The sequence below is a fragment of the Lactuca serriola genome, chromosome 4, assembly GCF_051521515.1.
Source record: "Lactuca serriola cultivar US96UC23 chromosome 4, Lser_US96UC23_V15, whole genome shotgun sequence".
Lineage (NCBI taxonomy): Eukaryota > Viridiplantae > Streptophyta > Magnoliopsida > Asterales > Asteraceae > Lactuca > Lactuca serriola.
This window is the reverse complement of record NC_136411.1, coordinates 79,975,916-79,995,038: the sequence shown is the minus strand read 5'-3', so window position 1 is coordinate 79,995,038 and position 19,123 is coordinate 79,975,916. Positions and strand designations below refer to the sequence as shown.

The following is a 19,123-nucleotide window of genomic DNA, read 5'->3' as shown; positions in this document are numbered from 1 at the left end:
CCCAAAAATCACAACAATTTAAAACTTTCAAAAACAACCCATACTTTTAAAAATGCTTACAAAACCAATGTTTCCAAATTTTTTATCGAATATCAGAGTATCCCAAAATCATAATGTCATCAGAAATGAGGATGTGTACGGTCACGCCTTCACCTTCCCGTGGTCATCAGAAGTACCTGAAACTATAAACTAAAATCGTAATCCAAAGCTTAGTGATTTTCCCCATAATACCACCATACAAATGAATAACATATACAATCAAACATGTTTGGTCCAATCAACCATCGGGTTGGAATACCCCAGGCCAGTCAACCTCCGAGTCTAGTTATCCTCGAGATGAATTACCCCAAGTTAGAATGCCAATATACAACGGGTTTAGTCTCGGGCCCAATTAACCAAAGGGTTAGAATGCCCTCAGTCTGTTGGCTTACGTACATAGGAGTAAAGCCTCAACCATAAATCATAATATGTGCACATATAACAGATAAACATATAACCGGAAAACAACTATCAGAAAAATCTACAAATCACTACTGCATACTCACATCCTATATATTAGGACTCAGATCTAACAGATCACTACAACATAACGACATACTATCATAGAGTAGGATACCCAATCAAATGGGTCGGCCGTGGTACCTTCGACCCGTAAGTACAATGAAGAGAACTCGCCCCTCAGTCTGAGCAACATTAATGAATAGAACACAGCTCCGAATAACAACTTAATAGAAATCTATTCATCAAAAATGACCAATCTCAAATACAGCTCAATATACCCAAAATACCCCTAGGTCAAACTTGGTCAAATCCCGATCAAGGTCAAAGTCAAGACGAACCCAAAAGTATCATAGCCAGGGGTAACATCGTGGCCCCTTAATTGGTCACATCGTGATCCGAAAGAGTCCAAAATAATCGAGGATCGACATCCTCACGTCATGAAACCCCAAACCCTCACGTCGTGAAGATGCCCAGATCAAAAGTTCTTAATGAAACTCTGGATCCTTTAAGACAAGCAACTAAACCTTCCATATAGTCTTATTCACTCCAGAACATCATAAAATTTATAGCTTTTTGTGTGACCTCAACGCTAATCACCAGTGGACAATGTGCAAACCCCTTGATAGAAGGAGAAAAAGCCCAAAAAAACACGTCTAAATTCCATCGGTTCCGTATCGGTTGATCTCGAAACACACCACTCAGCTATGGTCCTCGGATTGAAGTTTTGAAGTGTACATAGATATTTTGGGAAAGTGGAATAAAATTCTTTCCTATTACCAAACACCTGTTCAATTGCCTTTTTTTTCCGCTCCAAGCCTTTTTTTATCAACTTCATTGTAACTTGTCATTCCATTTCTCACAACAACTTGAGAGATTGTGTAGAAGTCTTCATTATGAACAATTTCTAATATGGCATTAGCATCCATCTACCAAAAACAACATCAGTAAGCAACAATAGTAAATGAAATCAGTAAACAACATCTACCATCAATTATAATGATAAAATCACACTCAAAATCAGATACAAGAAAACAACATCAATACAAAACTCAAAATCAGATACAAGAAAACATCATTTATTTAACCTTAGAAAAATTCTACATCAAAATTCAAACTCAAAATCCCCTTTCTCTTTATATGATTGAAGCAACAACTTGGTATGCTCAATTAAAAAATCTAAACCTAAGCTTGTTCAACAAAAAATTCGACATTACTTAACAAAGACAAAAGAAATTTCAAAATTGCAACTTAATAAAATCGAAGCCGTGAGGTGGAGAAATCAAAGTTACAAAAATCATAATCGAAGTTGAATTATAAAATTGGAAGTTGTGAGATGGAGTACAAAATAGTACATGAGATCAAATCGTCACACTAGTACAAAAATGACCTACGGTCACACTTTCCGAAAAACGGCCTGTGACACTTTTTCTTAAAATTGTGGCCAAAAGTCACTAAAAAAATTTAGAGACTGTTTTTGGATACATTTAAATTAGACTGTGTGGCCATTATATAGACAATCAAAACTTTTACGACACTTAATTATACCAAATGTGACAAATATTAGTCACACTCGAACACTGAGGCCATAGGTCACAATCAGCCACATATATCGATTAAGATTGTCACACTTATTTATTGAGAGACAGTAGATAAAATTATCGTCACATGAGTTAGTTCTCTGTGTGTCTATAACATGTTGCCTTTTTAGCCACATAACAGACAAAGTAGCTAAAAGGTGACAAATATTGGTCACACTAATTATTTGTGTGTCCATAGGGCGGTTCTATACTAGTTGTATTTAGTTTACGCAAAATTTTAAAAGAAGTTACTATTGGTTACTTATGGTCATGTACCTTTTATTATGTGTGTCAAAATATTATGAATTGACTTTAAGAATAAACAAATAATGTGTGTGTAGGTAGCATTTAGTTACATTTGCAGCTATTATATGTGTCGATATGTAAATATAGTCATATAAGAAAAATAATGTCTTATCGTTATAATTAGGGGTCGTTCATTAAATATGTTACTTATGGTTATGTACCTTTTATTATGTGTGTCAAATTATTATGAATTGGCTTTAAGAATAAACAAATATTGTGTGTGTAGGTAGCATTTAGTTACATTTACAGCTATTATATGTGTCTATATGTAAATATAGTCATAAAAGAAAAATAAAGTCTTATCGTTATAATTAAGGGTCGTTCATTAAATATGTTACTTATGGTCATGTATATTTTATTATGTGTGTCAAATTATTATGAATTGGCTTTAAGAATAAACAAATATTGTGTGTGTAGGTAACATTTAGTTACATTTACAGCTATTATATGTGTCTATATGTAAATATAGTCATAAAAAAATAATGTCATCTTGAATAAGAGTTATAAGAAAGTACCAAATTGCCCTTTTTATCATCTATTCTTTTAATTGCACCAGATAATACACCATTAAAAATGAAAAGAATACAACTTATTTTAACAAAATATTATGATAAATAAATGAAGTGAATAGAACATAACTTGTTTAACATTGCATAACGAAAGTACATTGCTATTACATGCAGTTTATGTTATAACATGTGTAACAATATAACAGTAAAAAACCGAAAAAAAATATCTTTGAGTTATAAGAATATTACACCAGAATAGTTTGATGGTATAATATGGTAAAAAGACATTAAGTAAAGTACAACGTCATTTTTTTTGCCATTTTCTTATTCTCCACATAACGATGTGCTCAAGTTTTGGCCTTTCTCTTCTACAAACAATAAATAAAGATCATTAAGTGTTAAAAGAAGGAGAAATATTATCTCTACAAATGTAATTCATGACATTAAGAAACACGTACCGTACGTATAAGAATACCGTGACAATCATTACGAAAATAATCATTTTCCTTCTGCAAGTCAAGTGTCTACACGTGGCAATATGTTATCATTATGAGGAACAATAGTACTAAATTCTTCATCTACATCTTCATATGTATCTTTTTAATTTTTGGGAGGTGTCTTGAACACAATAGACATTTTTTGATCGAGTGGGTCTGTCACGTAAAATACTTGTTGTGCTTGTGAGGCCAAAATGAAGGGATCACCTTTATGGCCTAATCTTTTTAGTTCAACTAGTGTGTACCCCAATTTATCCCTTTTTACCCCTTTTCTATTGTCAACCCAGTCACATATGAAAATTGGAATTCTTTTAAAATGATAATCTAGTACCCATATCTCTTGTAAAACACCATAATAAGTGTTTTTGGCATATGTTACAACTTCTTTACTGATGTGTGTGTCAGTTGCAACAACACTAACCCCACTGTTTTGGTAAACTTTACCTTACGAGATTTTGTACGAAAAGTATATCCATTAATAGCATATACATCGTATTTAATAATGTTCTTATTGGGTCCATGTGAAATCCATCTCATTGTCTCTGTTATAGTTTCTCTACAGGCCCCTAACTCTCTTTATACCTGAATTGTAATTAGATTATGAATTTAGGAAATCAAGACAAAAATAACAAAGAACACAACATATTTGAAAAGAATATACCTCCTTTCGTAACCAATGACCAAATGTTTTAGTATGCTCTTTTTCTAGATGTGCCTTTCGTTTAGTAGGGTGTAGATGTTCCAAAAATTCCATGTGTCGTCTGTTAATACGTTAATGTTAATATTATTATAAAAAAACATACATGTAAAAAACCTTACTTGATATATGGGAGTACTTCAGATGTATTTTGCAATACAAAGAAATGTGCTTTGCTGAATAGTTTTGCAGAAACTTCTACCGATTTAGCAGCTGATACAGGAGTACCGTCTGTAATAGAACTACTATCTACACCTTTATGAATTCCACAATTGTTATGATTGTCAGGTGGAATACCAACATTATCCATCCTTTTAAGGAATTGACTAAAAAACTCAATTGTCTATTCTGCAACATTCTCTTCAGCAATGTATCCTTCTGGTCTATTTTTGTTTCGCATGTGCCCCTTAATAACCTTCATATACCTTTCGAATGTGTACATCCATCTAAAGAATATTGGACCGCATAAGTTTACTTCCCTAGTGAGATGAACGGTTAAATGAATCATCACATCAAAAAATGATGGTGGAAAGTGTTTCTCAAGAAGACATAAGGTTACACATAACTCCTCTTGCAACTTATCGAGCTCATCCACTATGATTTCTTTGCTACATATTGATTTGAAAAAGAAACAAAACCTTGTAATAGCAAATCTGGTGGGTGGATGCATAATAGATCGAATTGCTATGGGCAAAAATTGTTGCATGATCATGTGATAGTCATGTGGTTTTAGTCCGATCAACTTCCTATCCTTTAGACTCACCAAACTAGAAAAATTAGAACAATACCCTTGAGGAACCCTTAAGTTGTATAAAGTTTCACAGAATTTGCCTTTTTCCTCTTTTGTCAATGTACAACCTGCTGCGGGAAGTGTTGTGTTTTTCCCTTCTATCTGAGGATGCAGCTCTGGTTTCAAACCATAATGAACCAAATCCAATCGAGCTTTATAACCATCTTTCGTCTTCCCGGGAACGTTCAAAACAGTTCCTGTTAAACTCTCACCCACGTTCTTTTCCACATGCATAAAATCTATACAATGTGGAACCAAATTGTCGGGGCAATACCTTAGTTGTCTATACCATATATTGAATTTCTTCCAGTATGTATTATTTTGCTGGCCCACATCTAAAGTACCCAGTTGGTGTGATTTTCTCTTTTTTTATTCATATTCCCACCTCTTCCACTTGTTGCTTGTTAGATTTCTGCCTCCTTGCCCTTATTAACCTTTCCCCATTTATTAATTATAAATTTAACCCTGTTATATATTTCCTCCCCATTCATAGGTTCTGGAGAGGGTGAGAACTCTTGTTGTCCATTGAATGCCTTCTTTTTTCTTCTGAACGGGTGATCATATGGTAGAAATCTTCTATGACCAGCATAACTCTGCTTATTCGATTCAGGGAGTCTAATGCAGTGTGTCTCTTCACCACACATAACACAACCTTGAAAACTGATGTATGGGCAACCACTTAATGTACCTAAAGCAGGATAATCATTAATAGTCCATAACACAACTGTCCGTAGTTTAAAATGCTCTTGTGCATATGCATCGTATGTTTCAACTCTAAAATCAAATAATAATTGCAGATCATCAATAAAAGGTGCTAGGAACACATCAATATCGTTTCCTGGTGTTCCCGAAATCAATAACGAAAGCATGATGAACTTTCTCTTCATACACAACCATGGTGGAAGGTTGTAAATGACAGTTAAAACAGGCCAAACACTATGACTCCTATTTCCTCTGTTCACATCAACCCCATCCGCCGAAATGCCTAGTCGCAAATTCCTTGGTTCGCTAGCAAAATCAGGATATTTGTCATCAATGGCAGCCCATGCTGGTGAATCAGCTGGGTGACTTAAAACTCCAACATCCACCATTCTTTCTGTTGCGTGCCATGTTAAATCTTTTGCAGTTGTCTTAGACTGGAAAAGACGCTTGAAGCGCGGAATAATTGGAAAGTACCACAAACATTTTGCAGGAATATTGTTGTAAATTTTATTTTTTATGTTCATCAACCTTCCATCTTGAATTACCACAAGTAGGACATGCTACCAAATCTGTGTATTCTTTTATGTAAAGTATACAATTGTTGACACAGGCATGTATCTTAGTATATCCTGAACATATTGCCTTAAATGTTTTTTTCGCCTCATATGTACTACTGTACATTTCATTTCCTTCTGGTAACATGTTTTTTTTTTTTTAATCAAAACTAATAATTCTGTAAAGCACTTATCTGATACTCCATACTTACTCTTCAAGTTGAGTAGTTGAATGATTGCAGATAACTTTGTGAAATGAAGACACCCTGTGTATAGGGGCTTCTCGGCATCCTCTATCACTTCTCTAAACTTATCAGGGTTCCCAATAAAATTTTCTTCTACAGCTTCAACCATCTCTATAGTTTCTGCAGCATCTGTTGGCATTTCTGTGTTCATGTTCGTGGAATCTACAACGTTTGATGTATCCATGTCAAAATTATGTTCATATACATAACTTCTTGGTGGTTCTTCTATTTCTCCATGCTTATTCCAATTTGTGTATGTTTGATCAATTCCATTCCTGAATAGATGATCATCTACCACATCCACCGAATGACATATGTGGTTTACACACTTAACACATGGATAGGGAATTCTTATCTTTTTTTTGGTATCTGCAGGATCCATATGTTTAGAAATCTTGTAATTGTGCACTGCATATTTGATAAATTCTGCAACACCTTTTACATAGGTTTCTGATGTTTTATATGCTCCCATCCAAGACTTATCCATATTCAGCTTACAACAGTGTCAACAAGCAATATACGTTTCCTGTTTATTGACCCATTTTAACAAACAATTGGTGTGCATAAACAAAATAGATCACATTACTAAGAAATCCAATATCTTGAAAGAAAAATACTTGTAATTTCCTGTATTAATTAAATATAGTATTTGTACCTGTATGAATTTGATTTTGACGCATCAATTTATGGTTGAAGAAAAAACGTAGTTGCAGTGCCTTTGTAGTTATCAGCGATTGAATCGATAGGAATTCATATTGTCTAATTCTGTGTATTAACGTAATGAGCCTGGATGATCAGGGGCAAGTGAAGAATTGATAAAAAAGTGAATGATCAGGGACATATCGAGACATTAAAAAAAATGTTGGTAATTGGTTTCGAACCCATGACACTCCAAAAAATACCAATAACTACATTGACACTTACCAAGTGGGGTATCTGGTTGTTTGCAAATAATTGTTTTACCAAAAAAATAAAAACATTAACCAACACAGAAAGGAATCCAGTAAAACCTATCTAATACAAACACAGTTAGCAGGAAATTATATAATTTTGTTTGTTTTATCATAATAACAATTAATGGTAAGTAATTACCATCTTGCCTATAAGACAATTACATTAAAAACATCATCAAATCTGGAAATATAATATATAAATGACTGTTATACCCTTGCTAACACAATCTTAATTAACATATAAAACATCTAATATATAAATGACTGTTATACCCCTGTGTTATCATAAACACAGGTTACAACTAAGTTTCAAAGTACATTGCCATCTTAATAAAAAATTATCAAAAACAGGGACAAATATGCAACACATGGACATAATTAACATGTAAAATATAGAATGATAAGTAATTACCATTTTTCCCATAAGACACTTACATTAAAAACATCATCAAATCTGGACATATAATACATAAATGACTGTTATACCCTTGCTAACACAATCTTAATTAACATATAAAACATATAATATATAAATGACTGTTATACCCTTATGTTATCATAAACACAGGTTACCACTAAGTTTCAAATAACATTTCCATCTTAATAAAAAATTATCAAAAACAGGGACAAATATGCAACACATGGACATAATTAACATGTAAAATATAGAATGATAAGTAATTACCATTTTGCCCATAAGACAATTACATTAAAAACATCATCAAATCTAGGCATATAATACATAAATGACTGTTATACCCCTGTGTTAGCATAAACACAGGTTACAACTAAGTTTCAAAGTACATTGCCATCTTAATACAAAATTATCAAAAACAGGGACAAATATGACTCAGTTACAAGTTATGCAAAACATGGATATAATTAACATATAAAATTATTATGATAACTAATTCCGATGTTGCCCCTAAGACATTTATATTGCAAACACCATCAAATATGGGCATATAACATGTAATAGACTATTATACCCCTGTGTTAGCAAACAACATTGCCTTTTTAACAACATAATATATCAAAACAGGGACATAATGTAAAACATCAAATGTAGACTTACTATATAATCAAAACAATATGACTTATAGACATAATATATAACAATTCATTAAATAAAAGAGTTTCATATTAAGTACAAAAGTAGAGTATCATATTCACTCTATGTTAATCACAAAAAAGATTACAGCATAGTTCACCTAGGCTATGTTTTTCCATGTTGCGACATTTTCTTTAGCCATGTCCATAGCATCCTCCATTTTTTCTCTTGGAACTGTCATGTTTAGCATATGTTGGATGTATGCTATTCCATCATCAACCTAAGTCGTTGGATGTTCTGTTACAAACATGTGAATAAGCTTCTCAACACGTTTGGCTGGAGAGTTCATCAAAAAGTGTGGGAAATTGTTTAGAACAAACACAGGCCTGTGTTCAACATAGATATGTTCAATCTCTTTGAATTCGTGGGCCCTAACTAACGCCTTGAATGGTTCCAAACATTCATCCTTTAGTATTGGAACCATTGACAAACCACTGTGTTCTCCGATGGGCATATGATACCAGTTCCCCAAACTGGTATACCCAAGGCTTCTAGAAAAACGCCCAAGCAACTCCATGTCTAACAAATCGATGTTCACATGAGAAATGAAGTGAACCTTGGTCTGTTGATACACCTTGCCTGGGTAGTCTGTAAAGAAGCCACCATGGACAACGCGAATGGTGAAACGTTTGTCGTTTGCCTTCCCGTATTCAACCACCGGTTTGTTTTTTGGTGGTTCTGCGCTTACACTCCAGAGATTGAAGTTCGGACAGGCCCACGGATCAACATTCATCTTCTTTTCTGAAAATCGACGTATTTTTTTTTCAAAGAGGAAGAAAGAGTAATCGAAGTTATCGTAACCTAATGAATATGTGAGAATGACGAAATTGACATAAGCAAACGGTTTATAAGGATCATCAGTCGGAAGTGAAGCGACGTCGACTGAGGCCATCACTTCTCTGATTAATTGCAGTCTACAGAGGTGGATTTAGAACGACGGTTAATCGGCTACGATAATGATTACACATTTTTGTATTACACATTAATATATTTAGTATTTACATTAATATGTATTATATTCATGTAAAAAACTATATACAATATTAATTAAATATAATATCCAACCTAGCATTGTTTTTTTTATCAAACAAAATAATAAATTTATATAAAATTTTTTAATTAATATGTAAAATGAATTTTTTTACCTCATTTGGTCATGTCCATAGTGTTGGTTGTGGGTTTGGACCTCATTTGGTCATGCATGGGTGTTGGTTGTGGGTTTGGACCTCATTTGGTCATGTCCATAGTGTTGGTTGTGGGCTTGGACCTCATTGGGTCATGCATGGGTGTTGGATGTGGGTTTGGACCTCATTTGGTCATGTCCACAGTGTTGGTTGTGGGTTTGGACCTCATTAGGTCATGCATGGGTGTTGGTTGTGGGTTTGGACCTCATTTGGTCATGTCCACAGTGTTGGTTGTGGGTTTGAACCTCATTTGGTCATGCATGGGTGTTGGTTGTGGGTTTGGACCTCATTTGGTCATTTCCATAGTGTTGGTTGTGGGTTTGGACCTCATTTGGTCATGTCCATAGTGTTGGTTGTGGGTTTGGACCTCATTTGGTCATGTCCTTAATGTTGGTTGTGGGTTTGGACCTCATTGGGTCATGCATGGGTGTTGGATGTGGGTTTGGACCTCATTTGGTCATGTCCATAGTGTTGGTTGTGGGTTTGGACCTTATTGGGTCATGCATGGGTGTTGGTTGTGGGTTTGGACCTCATTTGGTCATGTCCATAGTGTTGGTTTTGGGTTTGGACCTCATTGGGTCATGCATGGGTGTTAGATGTGGGTTTAGACCTCATTGGGTCATGTCCATAGTGTTGGTTGTGGGTTTGGACCTCATTGGGTCATGCATGGGTGTTGGTTGTGGGTTTGGACCTCATTTGGTCATGTCCATAGTGTTGGTTGTGGGTTTAGACCTTATTTGGTCATTTCCATAGTGTTGGTTGTGGGTTTGGACCTCATTTGGTCATGTCTATAGTGTTGTTTGTGGGTTTGGACCTCATTTGGTCATGTTTATAGTGTTGGTTGTGGGTTTGGACCTCATTTGGTCATGTCCATAGTGTTGGTTGTGGGTTTGGACCTCATTGGGTCATGCATGGGTGTTGGATGTGGGTTTGGACCTCATTGGGTCATGTCCATAGTGTTGGTTGTGGGTTTGGACCTCATTGGGTCATGCATGGGTGTTGGATGTGGGTTTGGACCTCATTTGGTCATGTCCATAGTGTTAGTTGTGGGTTTGGACCTCATTTGGTCATGCATGGGTGTTGGATGTGGGTTTGGACCTCATTTGGTCGTGCATGGGTGTTGGTTGTGGGTTTGGACCTCATTTGGTCATGTCCATAGCGTTGGTTGTGGGTTTGGACCTCATTTGGTCATATCCATAGTTTTGGTTGTGGATTTGAACCAAATTACGCCTACTAGACTATATTATTATTTTTGTTATATAAAAATATTTTTCCCTTGTATATATAATTTTTAAATTTTATATATTTTTTATTTCAAATAGTCATAAATGTTTTTCCAAAAAATAAATTGTTAACTTATAAGGACCAAATATGTAATATTTATATTCTTACCAAATAAATCATACTAATTTTTGAAAATGCACCACATGTTTCCAAACCACAATTTTTTCTTCTAATCGTGTGGGATTACTATGAGAACAAAATTTGAAACACATTTGAATCTGTCAAACGAATTTAAACAAAAACTAATGAGAGGCAAATATTTTTTTGTATGGTTTTTGGGCTCCAAATCAAAGCGGGAATTCTTCATCTATCACACCGCCAAAACTATGAATATCAATCCATCGGATGAAGGAAATCCTAGTAATTTTTGGTAACCTCCATCATTTTAGGACCTGTTATATCATTTTAATATTTAATAGACTGTCATTTATTCCACCATTGTTTTGTTTAGCGTGTTGTTATATCCCAGAAGGATCATACTTCAGTTCATCATTCATCAAGCTTTCTAGTGTAAGTATATTGTTTGTGTACGTATAGTTTCAATGTTGTTGATTGTATTGATCACGGATCATGCATAACACAAAGAATTTTGATTCTTCATATTGGTGTGCTTCTTGCACACAAACTGTTCGATGAAATGTTTATGTGAGCAATTGTCTATAATATTATTTGTTCATACATTATCATCAAACTTATAAACAATCAAACTTATTTTCAATCTGTTTTATCAACAGAAGAATCATGGAGGTTGACAAGGAACAACATGAGGATATCCCTGACTATAATACAAAATATGAGCTAGATGATGGAAACCAAGAATATGATTCGCCTACAGAGAATGGTGAAAATAAAGACATTCACTACAATAGCCAATCAGATTCGGAAGAAGAAATCCACAAAACAGTTCCTTCAAAATTAGATAGGAAGAGGGGCATGACTCGATTGCCAAAACTGAAGACTGAATATGTCAATTTTGGTGGAAAAAAAATGTGTCAGGTTTGATGAATTTGGTAAGTTTACAGGGAAGAATAATGCAGTCTTTGTTAGCTATTTGGGTGATCTTGTCCGCGAGAAGGTGGGATTAAGTGCTCTTTGCTGGAAAAAAGTTAAACCGGAAATGAAGGACAAACTATGGGAAGAGATAACAGTAAATATTTTCTTCAATTTTTTAATCTGTATAACATAATATATGTGAAAATCAAGTTTTAAATACTAACATTCTCATTGTTTTTTTAGCGCTATTTTGATGTTCATGAAAATGGAAAACAATTTGTGATGAATAGACTTGGTATTCTTCTACGGAATTTCAGAAGAAAGTTGTATGCAGATTACATCAAACCACATCTAGGCGATACCGATATGCTGGAAAAAATCCCAGTTCGTTATCGTGCACTAATCACTGAACAAGATGATTGGAACAAATTTGTGACTTATACACAATCTCAAGAGTTTAATGTTAAAATCTTTTTTCAAAACTTATTCATTTATTTATCATAATCTGGGTTCTAAAAGTTCGTGACAAATATGTTACTTTTAATTCACAGAAGGTGTTACAAAGGACTATCAAAGCGAGAAAGATGTCAAAGTATGATCATCGGATGGGACGAGGGGGGGTATACAACTCTTAGGAGGAAGTTGGTAAGCTACATTAACTTCATATCATTTTATTTAACATGCTTTTGTTTCATATTCTTTATAATTTAATTTTTTTTATTAAGATTGAAGAGAATGTGATTTCGAAGGAGGAAATTCCCCCAAGGTCAGTTATGTGGTGTAAAGGGCGTGAAAGTAAAGGAGAATTTAAGGATGAAGATGTTAAAATCATGGCTGATAACCTAGTAACTTCAATACACTTTTCTTTTTCTTTTACTTTAAATATTTTAATCATTGATATTAACACAATAATTATTAATTTATTGTTTGGTAGATGGAACATGAGAAGCAGATAAAAGAAGGACAAGTAAATGTTGAACCAGGAACGGATGCCATGACCTTAGTTTTTGGAAAGGAAAAGGGCGGATTTTTAAAGGGTGTCGGCACGGGAGTCACTTACAACAGATATTTCAATGTTCCTCGCAGCAAAGGGTCATCTAAGGAAGAAATTAAAGATCTTAAAGTTGCACTGCATAATGGAAAACTTGAGCTTGCGTAAAAAGATGTTGAACTCAAGGCTTTGTCTACAAAGGTTAATGAACAAGATCAAACACTAAAGCTAGTTTTGGCTCATCTTAATGCAAAAGGAGCTGACTTTCCAAATCTGTCTCATATAATTGTAAGTAATCTTATTGAAAATATATGTTGTCAATGTTAGTTCTAAATTGCATTTCTTTTAAACAATTTTTCTGTTTCTTTATATTTTCTAGGGTATTTCAAGTGAGAAGATTGTACAGAGTAATGAAACGTCTCCTGTTAGTCTAAAAAACAATGAACCTTCAGAACCTGTAACACCAGTATGTTATCGTCTTATTAGATCAACGTTCATATATATATATATATATATATATATATATATATATATATATATATTTGTTTGATACTGATTTCTGATTTATCATGTTGGACTTTATATTATGTAGGTTATTTCAAAACCCAACAAAAAACCTGTTCAAATGAAATCTGCAACTGCACCACCCGATGAAATATTGATTTCCATGAAATCTGCAACAGTAGTATATACTAACTTTACAGTTTTCAATACTTTTATTTAATTTGTTTTTATTAAAATATATGTTTAAATATGTCTTAAATCTTGATATCAGGCAAATAGAAAAACCACCAACAAAACTGTTGAGTCTAAGACTACCACTATCAATCAAAACATACCAAAAGTTTCACCAAATAATCCCATTCACCAGGTCAGTGTTTTTTTACATGATGAATATACATTTCTGTTATTTTTTTTCCAGATTATAACATTACTTGTCATTGTAGCCAATCAAGTGTAGTCTATCATATCCGTATAAAAGGAACATCGTTGCCCGCGGTACCATTCACTTATCATCAGAAAGACAATTCATTCATGGAGTTCCTCTACGAGATGATTGCTATAAAGTTTCCATTGATGAAGTGGTTGTAAAAACTGCATTTCTACCCCATCAAACTGGAGAATTCAAATTAGTTGAGGATGCATATAAAAGTTTTGTTCCATGGCCAAAATACCTTGTGCAAACCGAGTCAGAGGTTTGTTTCAATATGTCCAATACTTTTTGCATTAAACTTTATTTTCTTCATAAAGTACTATACTAAGTTTATGATTAATTAATTTTATTGGTTTCAACAAAAAGGAAACCAACTTACATATCATCTGATGCCCTTCTGAAGAAGACAATGAGCAATACAAACAAAAATAATGCCTAGCTAGTTATGTTTAGGTTTTGGTTTATGATGTCTTTGATTTTTTAACCGTTATATAAATTCTTTAAATTACGCAAATTTTCCTTTCTTTGATATTTTAATTAGGAATGTAATGTATATATGGATTTCGATTTCAATTATTATTAATATAAAATTATGAATTTTGTTTGTGTTTCATATTGTTGTGTTTCGTTACTTTAATTTAAAGTATTTTCATGTGTCTAAAATGTATAAAAAGTAACAGTAAATAGTAAGTTATAGTGGCTGTAGTATGATTTTTGTCATGTTATATACGTTTTTAATGTCTCTAAAAATATACAATGGTTACTTTACATCAATTTGTAACGTGTGGCTAAATGGTTAACAATAGTCATAATATACAAGAATTATGAGACTACAATTGATTTAAAGTTATGTTTATTAAAAAAAAATTGTCACTAAGTTAAACAATAACAACATGGAAAACAATATATGTGGCAAATAAATACCATAATTGATTGTTGTTGAGACTAAATACTAGGAAATCGTCACATAGATCATTAATTATATGTGTCCGTTTACAGAACACTGACATGTTTACCGTAAATTATATGTGTCTAAAATATACCCAATAGTCTTAATACGATACCGAATTGTCCTTAATTTTAACAAAATGTGTGACTTTATAATACTTATGATTTTAATTCACTTCTTCGTTTGTCTCTATACGTTAGGTTATAGTCACAAACGTTGATTGTTTTTTGTGACTAATAATTAGCAATTCGTCACATATGAAAGTAAAGTAGTTGTGGCCATTTAGCAAATATGGTCACACTTACCATAATTAAAAGTTTACAAAAGATACACAATAGTCTTAATAAAATTTAAATTATGTGACTATATGTAAGAAAAAAACTACATTAAAACATCATGAATGTCGCATTTTGGTGATATACAGTCACAACGTTAAATAAATATGTGTGACTAATAACTGTTTAACGCTACAATAGTAGATATTTAAGGAACAAAATTCCGTACACATTTGCCACACTTTTATACTACGGTCACATGTTTTCATAGCATACAGACACTACAATTTAAAGTGACCATAAGACCCATACGATGGCGTCACCTTCCGTCACACTTTCACTGAAAAAAATGTCACTATACGCATATAACCACACTTTTTTGGTGTGACTGTAAGTCATTTTTCTTGTAGTGTCAGCTGCTGTGGTTGGAGCTACAGCCGCCACCATCTCTTGTAACCGGAGGTGGAGCATGCTGCTGGAGCTGTGGTCGGTAATGGTGGTGCAGCCGGGTGAGACCAAGGTTTTCTTCTCCTACGTTGGGGTTTGCTTGCATCGTTTAGTAGAAGTAGATTTAGGGCACGATCAGTTTTTATTGTACTAAATGACAAAATCACCCTTATTGGTAAATACTTTCAAAAATAAACCCATATGATAAATAGTTTTTATTTTCTTTAAACACAACTATGGTCAAAAACTCCATCACAGGCTATTTCCAACCGTAATTCTTATCTTGACGTTTTTAAATGTTGACCGGATAAGATTACTTATTCTACAATGCATGAATTGGTTGTACATATTGTAGTAAAGACTTGCACGACTTAATTTTTAGCGATTGATCATATATCTATAATTTATATATATATAAAAAAAAATGCAAATCCAAAACAATATTCATGCAAAAATAAAAGTAATCAACTGATATATATATATATATATATATATATATATATATATATATATATATATATATATATATATATATATATATATATATATATATATGATTGCTTTTATTTTTGCATGAATATTGTTTTGGATTTACATTTTATTTTATTTTATATATATATATATATATATATATATATATATATATATATATATATATATATATATATAATCAATTGATTGCTTTTATTTTTGCATAAATATTGTTTTGGATTTATAATTTATTTTTTATATAAATTATAGATAACTATTAATATAAATATAGAGTAATTGAAAAAAAAAACTTTTAAGTTAAAAAAATACTTTATTTAAATTTCATTTTATTATTTTAACAACCTATAAATAACAAACAATCACTTTTTTCAAAACTAAAGACATTTGGCCCATCTTTTATTTTACTGATGTCTACCACTATACTCTATAGACTCCATACTTTTTAACTCTTAAAAACAAACAACAACAAAGTGGTTGGAGTGACCACACAAAAAAAGAATTAATCTTTCACGATGTTAAAAAAAAATTCTAAAATCATTTTCAACAGGTAGAAACCTTAAACGAAAAACTATTATTTAAAACAATCTAAATTTGGCGAGTATATTTTTTGACCACACAGACTAAGATGATAAGGGCATATTTAATGCATTTCCCGGCTAAAGTTTGGAGTTTTCATATATTGCCAATATGCTTGCAGAGTTGTAGGGCAACATGCAAGTACCAAAGGAATAACAAACAGAAGGAAAATTCCAGGAAGCTCGGAATGACAAACACAAGGAAATTTCTTGGAAACTAGGAATCTCAGCGAATATGTACATGGTCCAACTTAAGACTTAGGGTTACAGGACCCTTTCCCGCTCACCGGAACACCGCACCTTCGATTAGGGAAATAAGCCACAGGAAGGAGGTGGGGGAGGAGATGCCGCACTCTCTCTCCTATTTCTATTGGTTAATTTTAATTTTTTTTTTGAGAACGGTAAGAAATCGAGAAATTGAAAAATATGTATATATTTTTTATTTTTTTAATGGCTAGTATGTTATATAACGGTAAGAAATCAAGAAATTGAAAAATATGTTCATATTTTTTATTTTTTTAATGGCTAGTATGTTATATATATATATATATATATATATATATATATATATATATATATATATATATATATATATATATATATATATATATAAAATCTTTTTAAATTTTTTTTATTTCTTTCCTCACTATAAATACCAAGATTCTAATTGGCATGATGTGTGACGTGGTAGTAAGGCTAAACCTCAAGCTTAACGAGCATGTCGAGCTATGATGTTTTTTAGTGCGTGATGTAAGTTGGAAATTTTATATTAATTTAGAATTATATTATTACATAAATATTAATTTATATTACATATGACTACTTTTTAGAAGTGTTAGATCAATAACTAATAACAAAAACTTAATAAAAAAACACAGTAAGCGTATCTCCGATTAAAAAACACATAATAAAAAAAACGTCTTTCAAACGAAAAAACACGCGCCATAACACGTCATGGCACACCATATCATGCCTAGCCATGCGACACGCCTAACAGCAACATTATTACGCTTTTCGTAACGGCGAAGCCACGCCTCACGCCATGACATGCATTGGTGCGCACCATGATGTACCTTTTAGAACACTGGTAAATACCAATGCAATCGAACATTATTTTTAACCCATTTCTTTCTCTCTAAAAAACACTAAAACACAATGTCATCATCTTCATCATCTGATTCGACGGTTAAAAAGGAGGCTTTATTTGTCGGTTTCGTCATGGCTAAGACTGTTGCATATTTTCAAAACCGACGAGGCCAAATTTCACGTACACGAAATAAACAAAGAAAACCGACGTTGTGTAGAAATCGTGAAGCTAGGCACAATCGTCTTATAGAATATGTAACGCTTGGTTCAGAGGCTTGAAGGAGGAAGTGCATAGCTGAAGAAGGAGGCTGTAGATCCGGTGTCTTCACTGTTGAGGCATTCATAATGAGGTATAAAGTTGATACCTTGATCATTCATTTGCTAAATGTCTCCATTAGAGGATTTTGTGTCATTTTAGCTTATTATTGGGTCATTCTTGGACTTGAGCATGGTTTGAAGTTATGACTTCAGATCTGGACACCTCATAGCCTCTTTGGACGTAAAGTTGTCATCTTTATTAAGTTATGGCCCTTCCTCATGCCCTAAACCCCTTATTAAGCTTCATATGAGTGTTTTAGCCCCTTGGATGCCATGCATGGACATAAACTTAACCATAAATGAGAACCTATATTTAATCAATTATCGAATAATTACATTAGATACTAATGTGTACATAAAAATTACATTTACAATTTCAAACTAATAATAATTTTGAATTATTTATTAGTATAAATTATTTGTAAATAAAAAAAATATACATACTACTTAATCGCATACAACCTTTATGTACAACCTATTCAGAATAGATTAAACAATACAAATTATAATGTAATAATTTTGTTAATTGCATTACGTTAGCATCTTATTTGTTTTAAAATCATAACTTCTCGATTAAGCATATGTTTAAAAAGAATGTTAACAATTTATTTTACCATTATATATATATATATATATATATATATATATATATATATATATATATATATAACCATATTAAGCTACATAATTAATCCACTGTATAATGTGTAGGCATTCACCTAGTTATATTATAAAAGAGCGATTTTTCCTTATCACTGTATATATTTGGAATCTTTATGACCTTTCAATTTTCACTTTAATATAATTAATCTATTAATTTAAAATATATTATTAGATTCAGAATATTCTTTTATTATTGACAAACTTTTAAAATAGTTATTGTAATACACTTATTTGGTAATTTAAAGTGTTATGTTAAATCCAATATATATATCAAAAGTATAAAATAAACTTCAAAAAATATATTCAAATACTACTTTTTAAAATGGTTAAAAAAATTTAAATAATGTAACGTAGAACGACAAGTCAAATTAAATAAAAAATATCAAAATTTTACTATCACCATGTGCATTTGAAACATCCATTACCTTTCAATTTCCAACTTAATATAATTAATCTATTAATTTAAAATATGTTATTAAATAAAAAATAT

The 19,123-nt window shown here is 32.4% G+C and overlaps 1 protein-coding gene across 1 annotated transcript; it reads right to left on the bottom strand.

The window, feature by feature from the left end:
- Positions 1-5,281: 5,281 nt before the first annotated feature.
- Positions 5,282-6,865, bottom strand: LOC145098547 (uncharacterized). The gene is made up of 3 exons (XM_079036177.1): positions 6,346-6,865; positions 6,108-6,271; positions 5,282-6,025 (listed from the first exon to the last, which is right to left on the bottom strand). The coding sequence occupies exons 1-3, from the start codon at positions 6,863-6,865 to the stop codon at positions 5,282-5,284; spliced, it is 1,428 nt and encodes a 475-aa protein (XP_078892303.1).
- Between the last annotated feature and the right edge of the window lie 12,258 nt (positions 6,866-19,123).

Excerpts from the sequence above, each read along its gene's own strand:
- LOC145098547 (XM_079036177.1), bottom strand. The coding sequence starts at position 6,865 with ATGGATAAGTCTTGGATGGGAGCATATAAAACATCAGAAACCTATGTA. Across the intron at positions 6,272-6,345 it reads TCAACTACTCAACTTGAAGA|AAGGAAATGAAATGTACAGT; the intron begins GTAAGTATGGAG and ends ACATGTTACCAG. Across the intron at positions 6,026-6,107 it reads GTGGTAATTCAAGATGGAAG|CGTCTTTTCCAGTCTAAGAC; the intron begins GTTGATGAACAT and ends CCGCGCTTCAAG.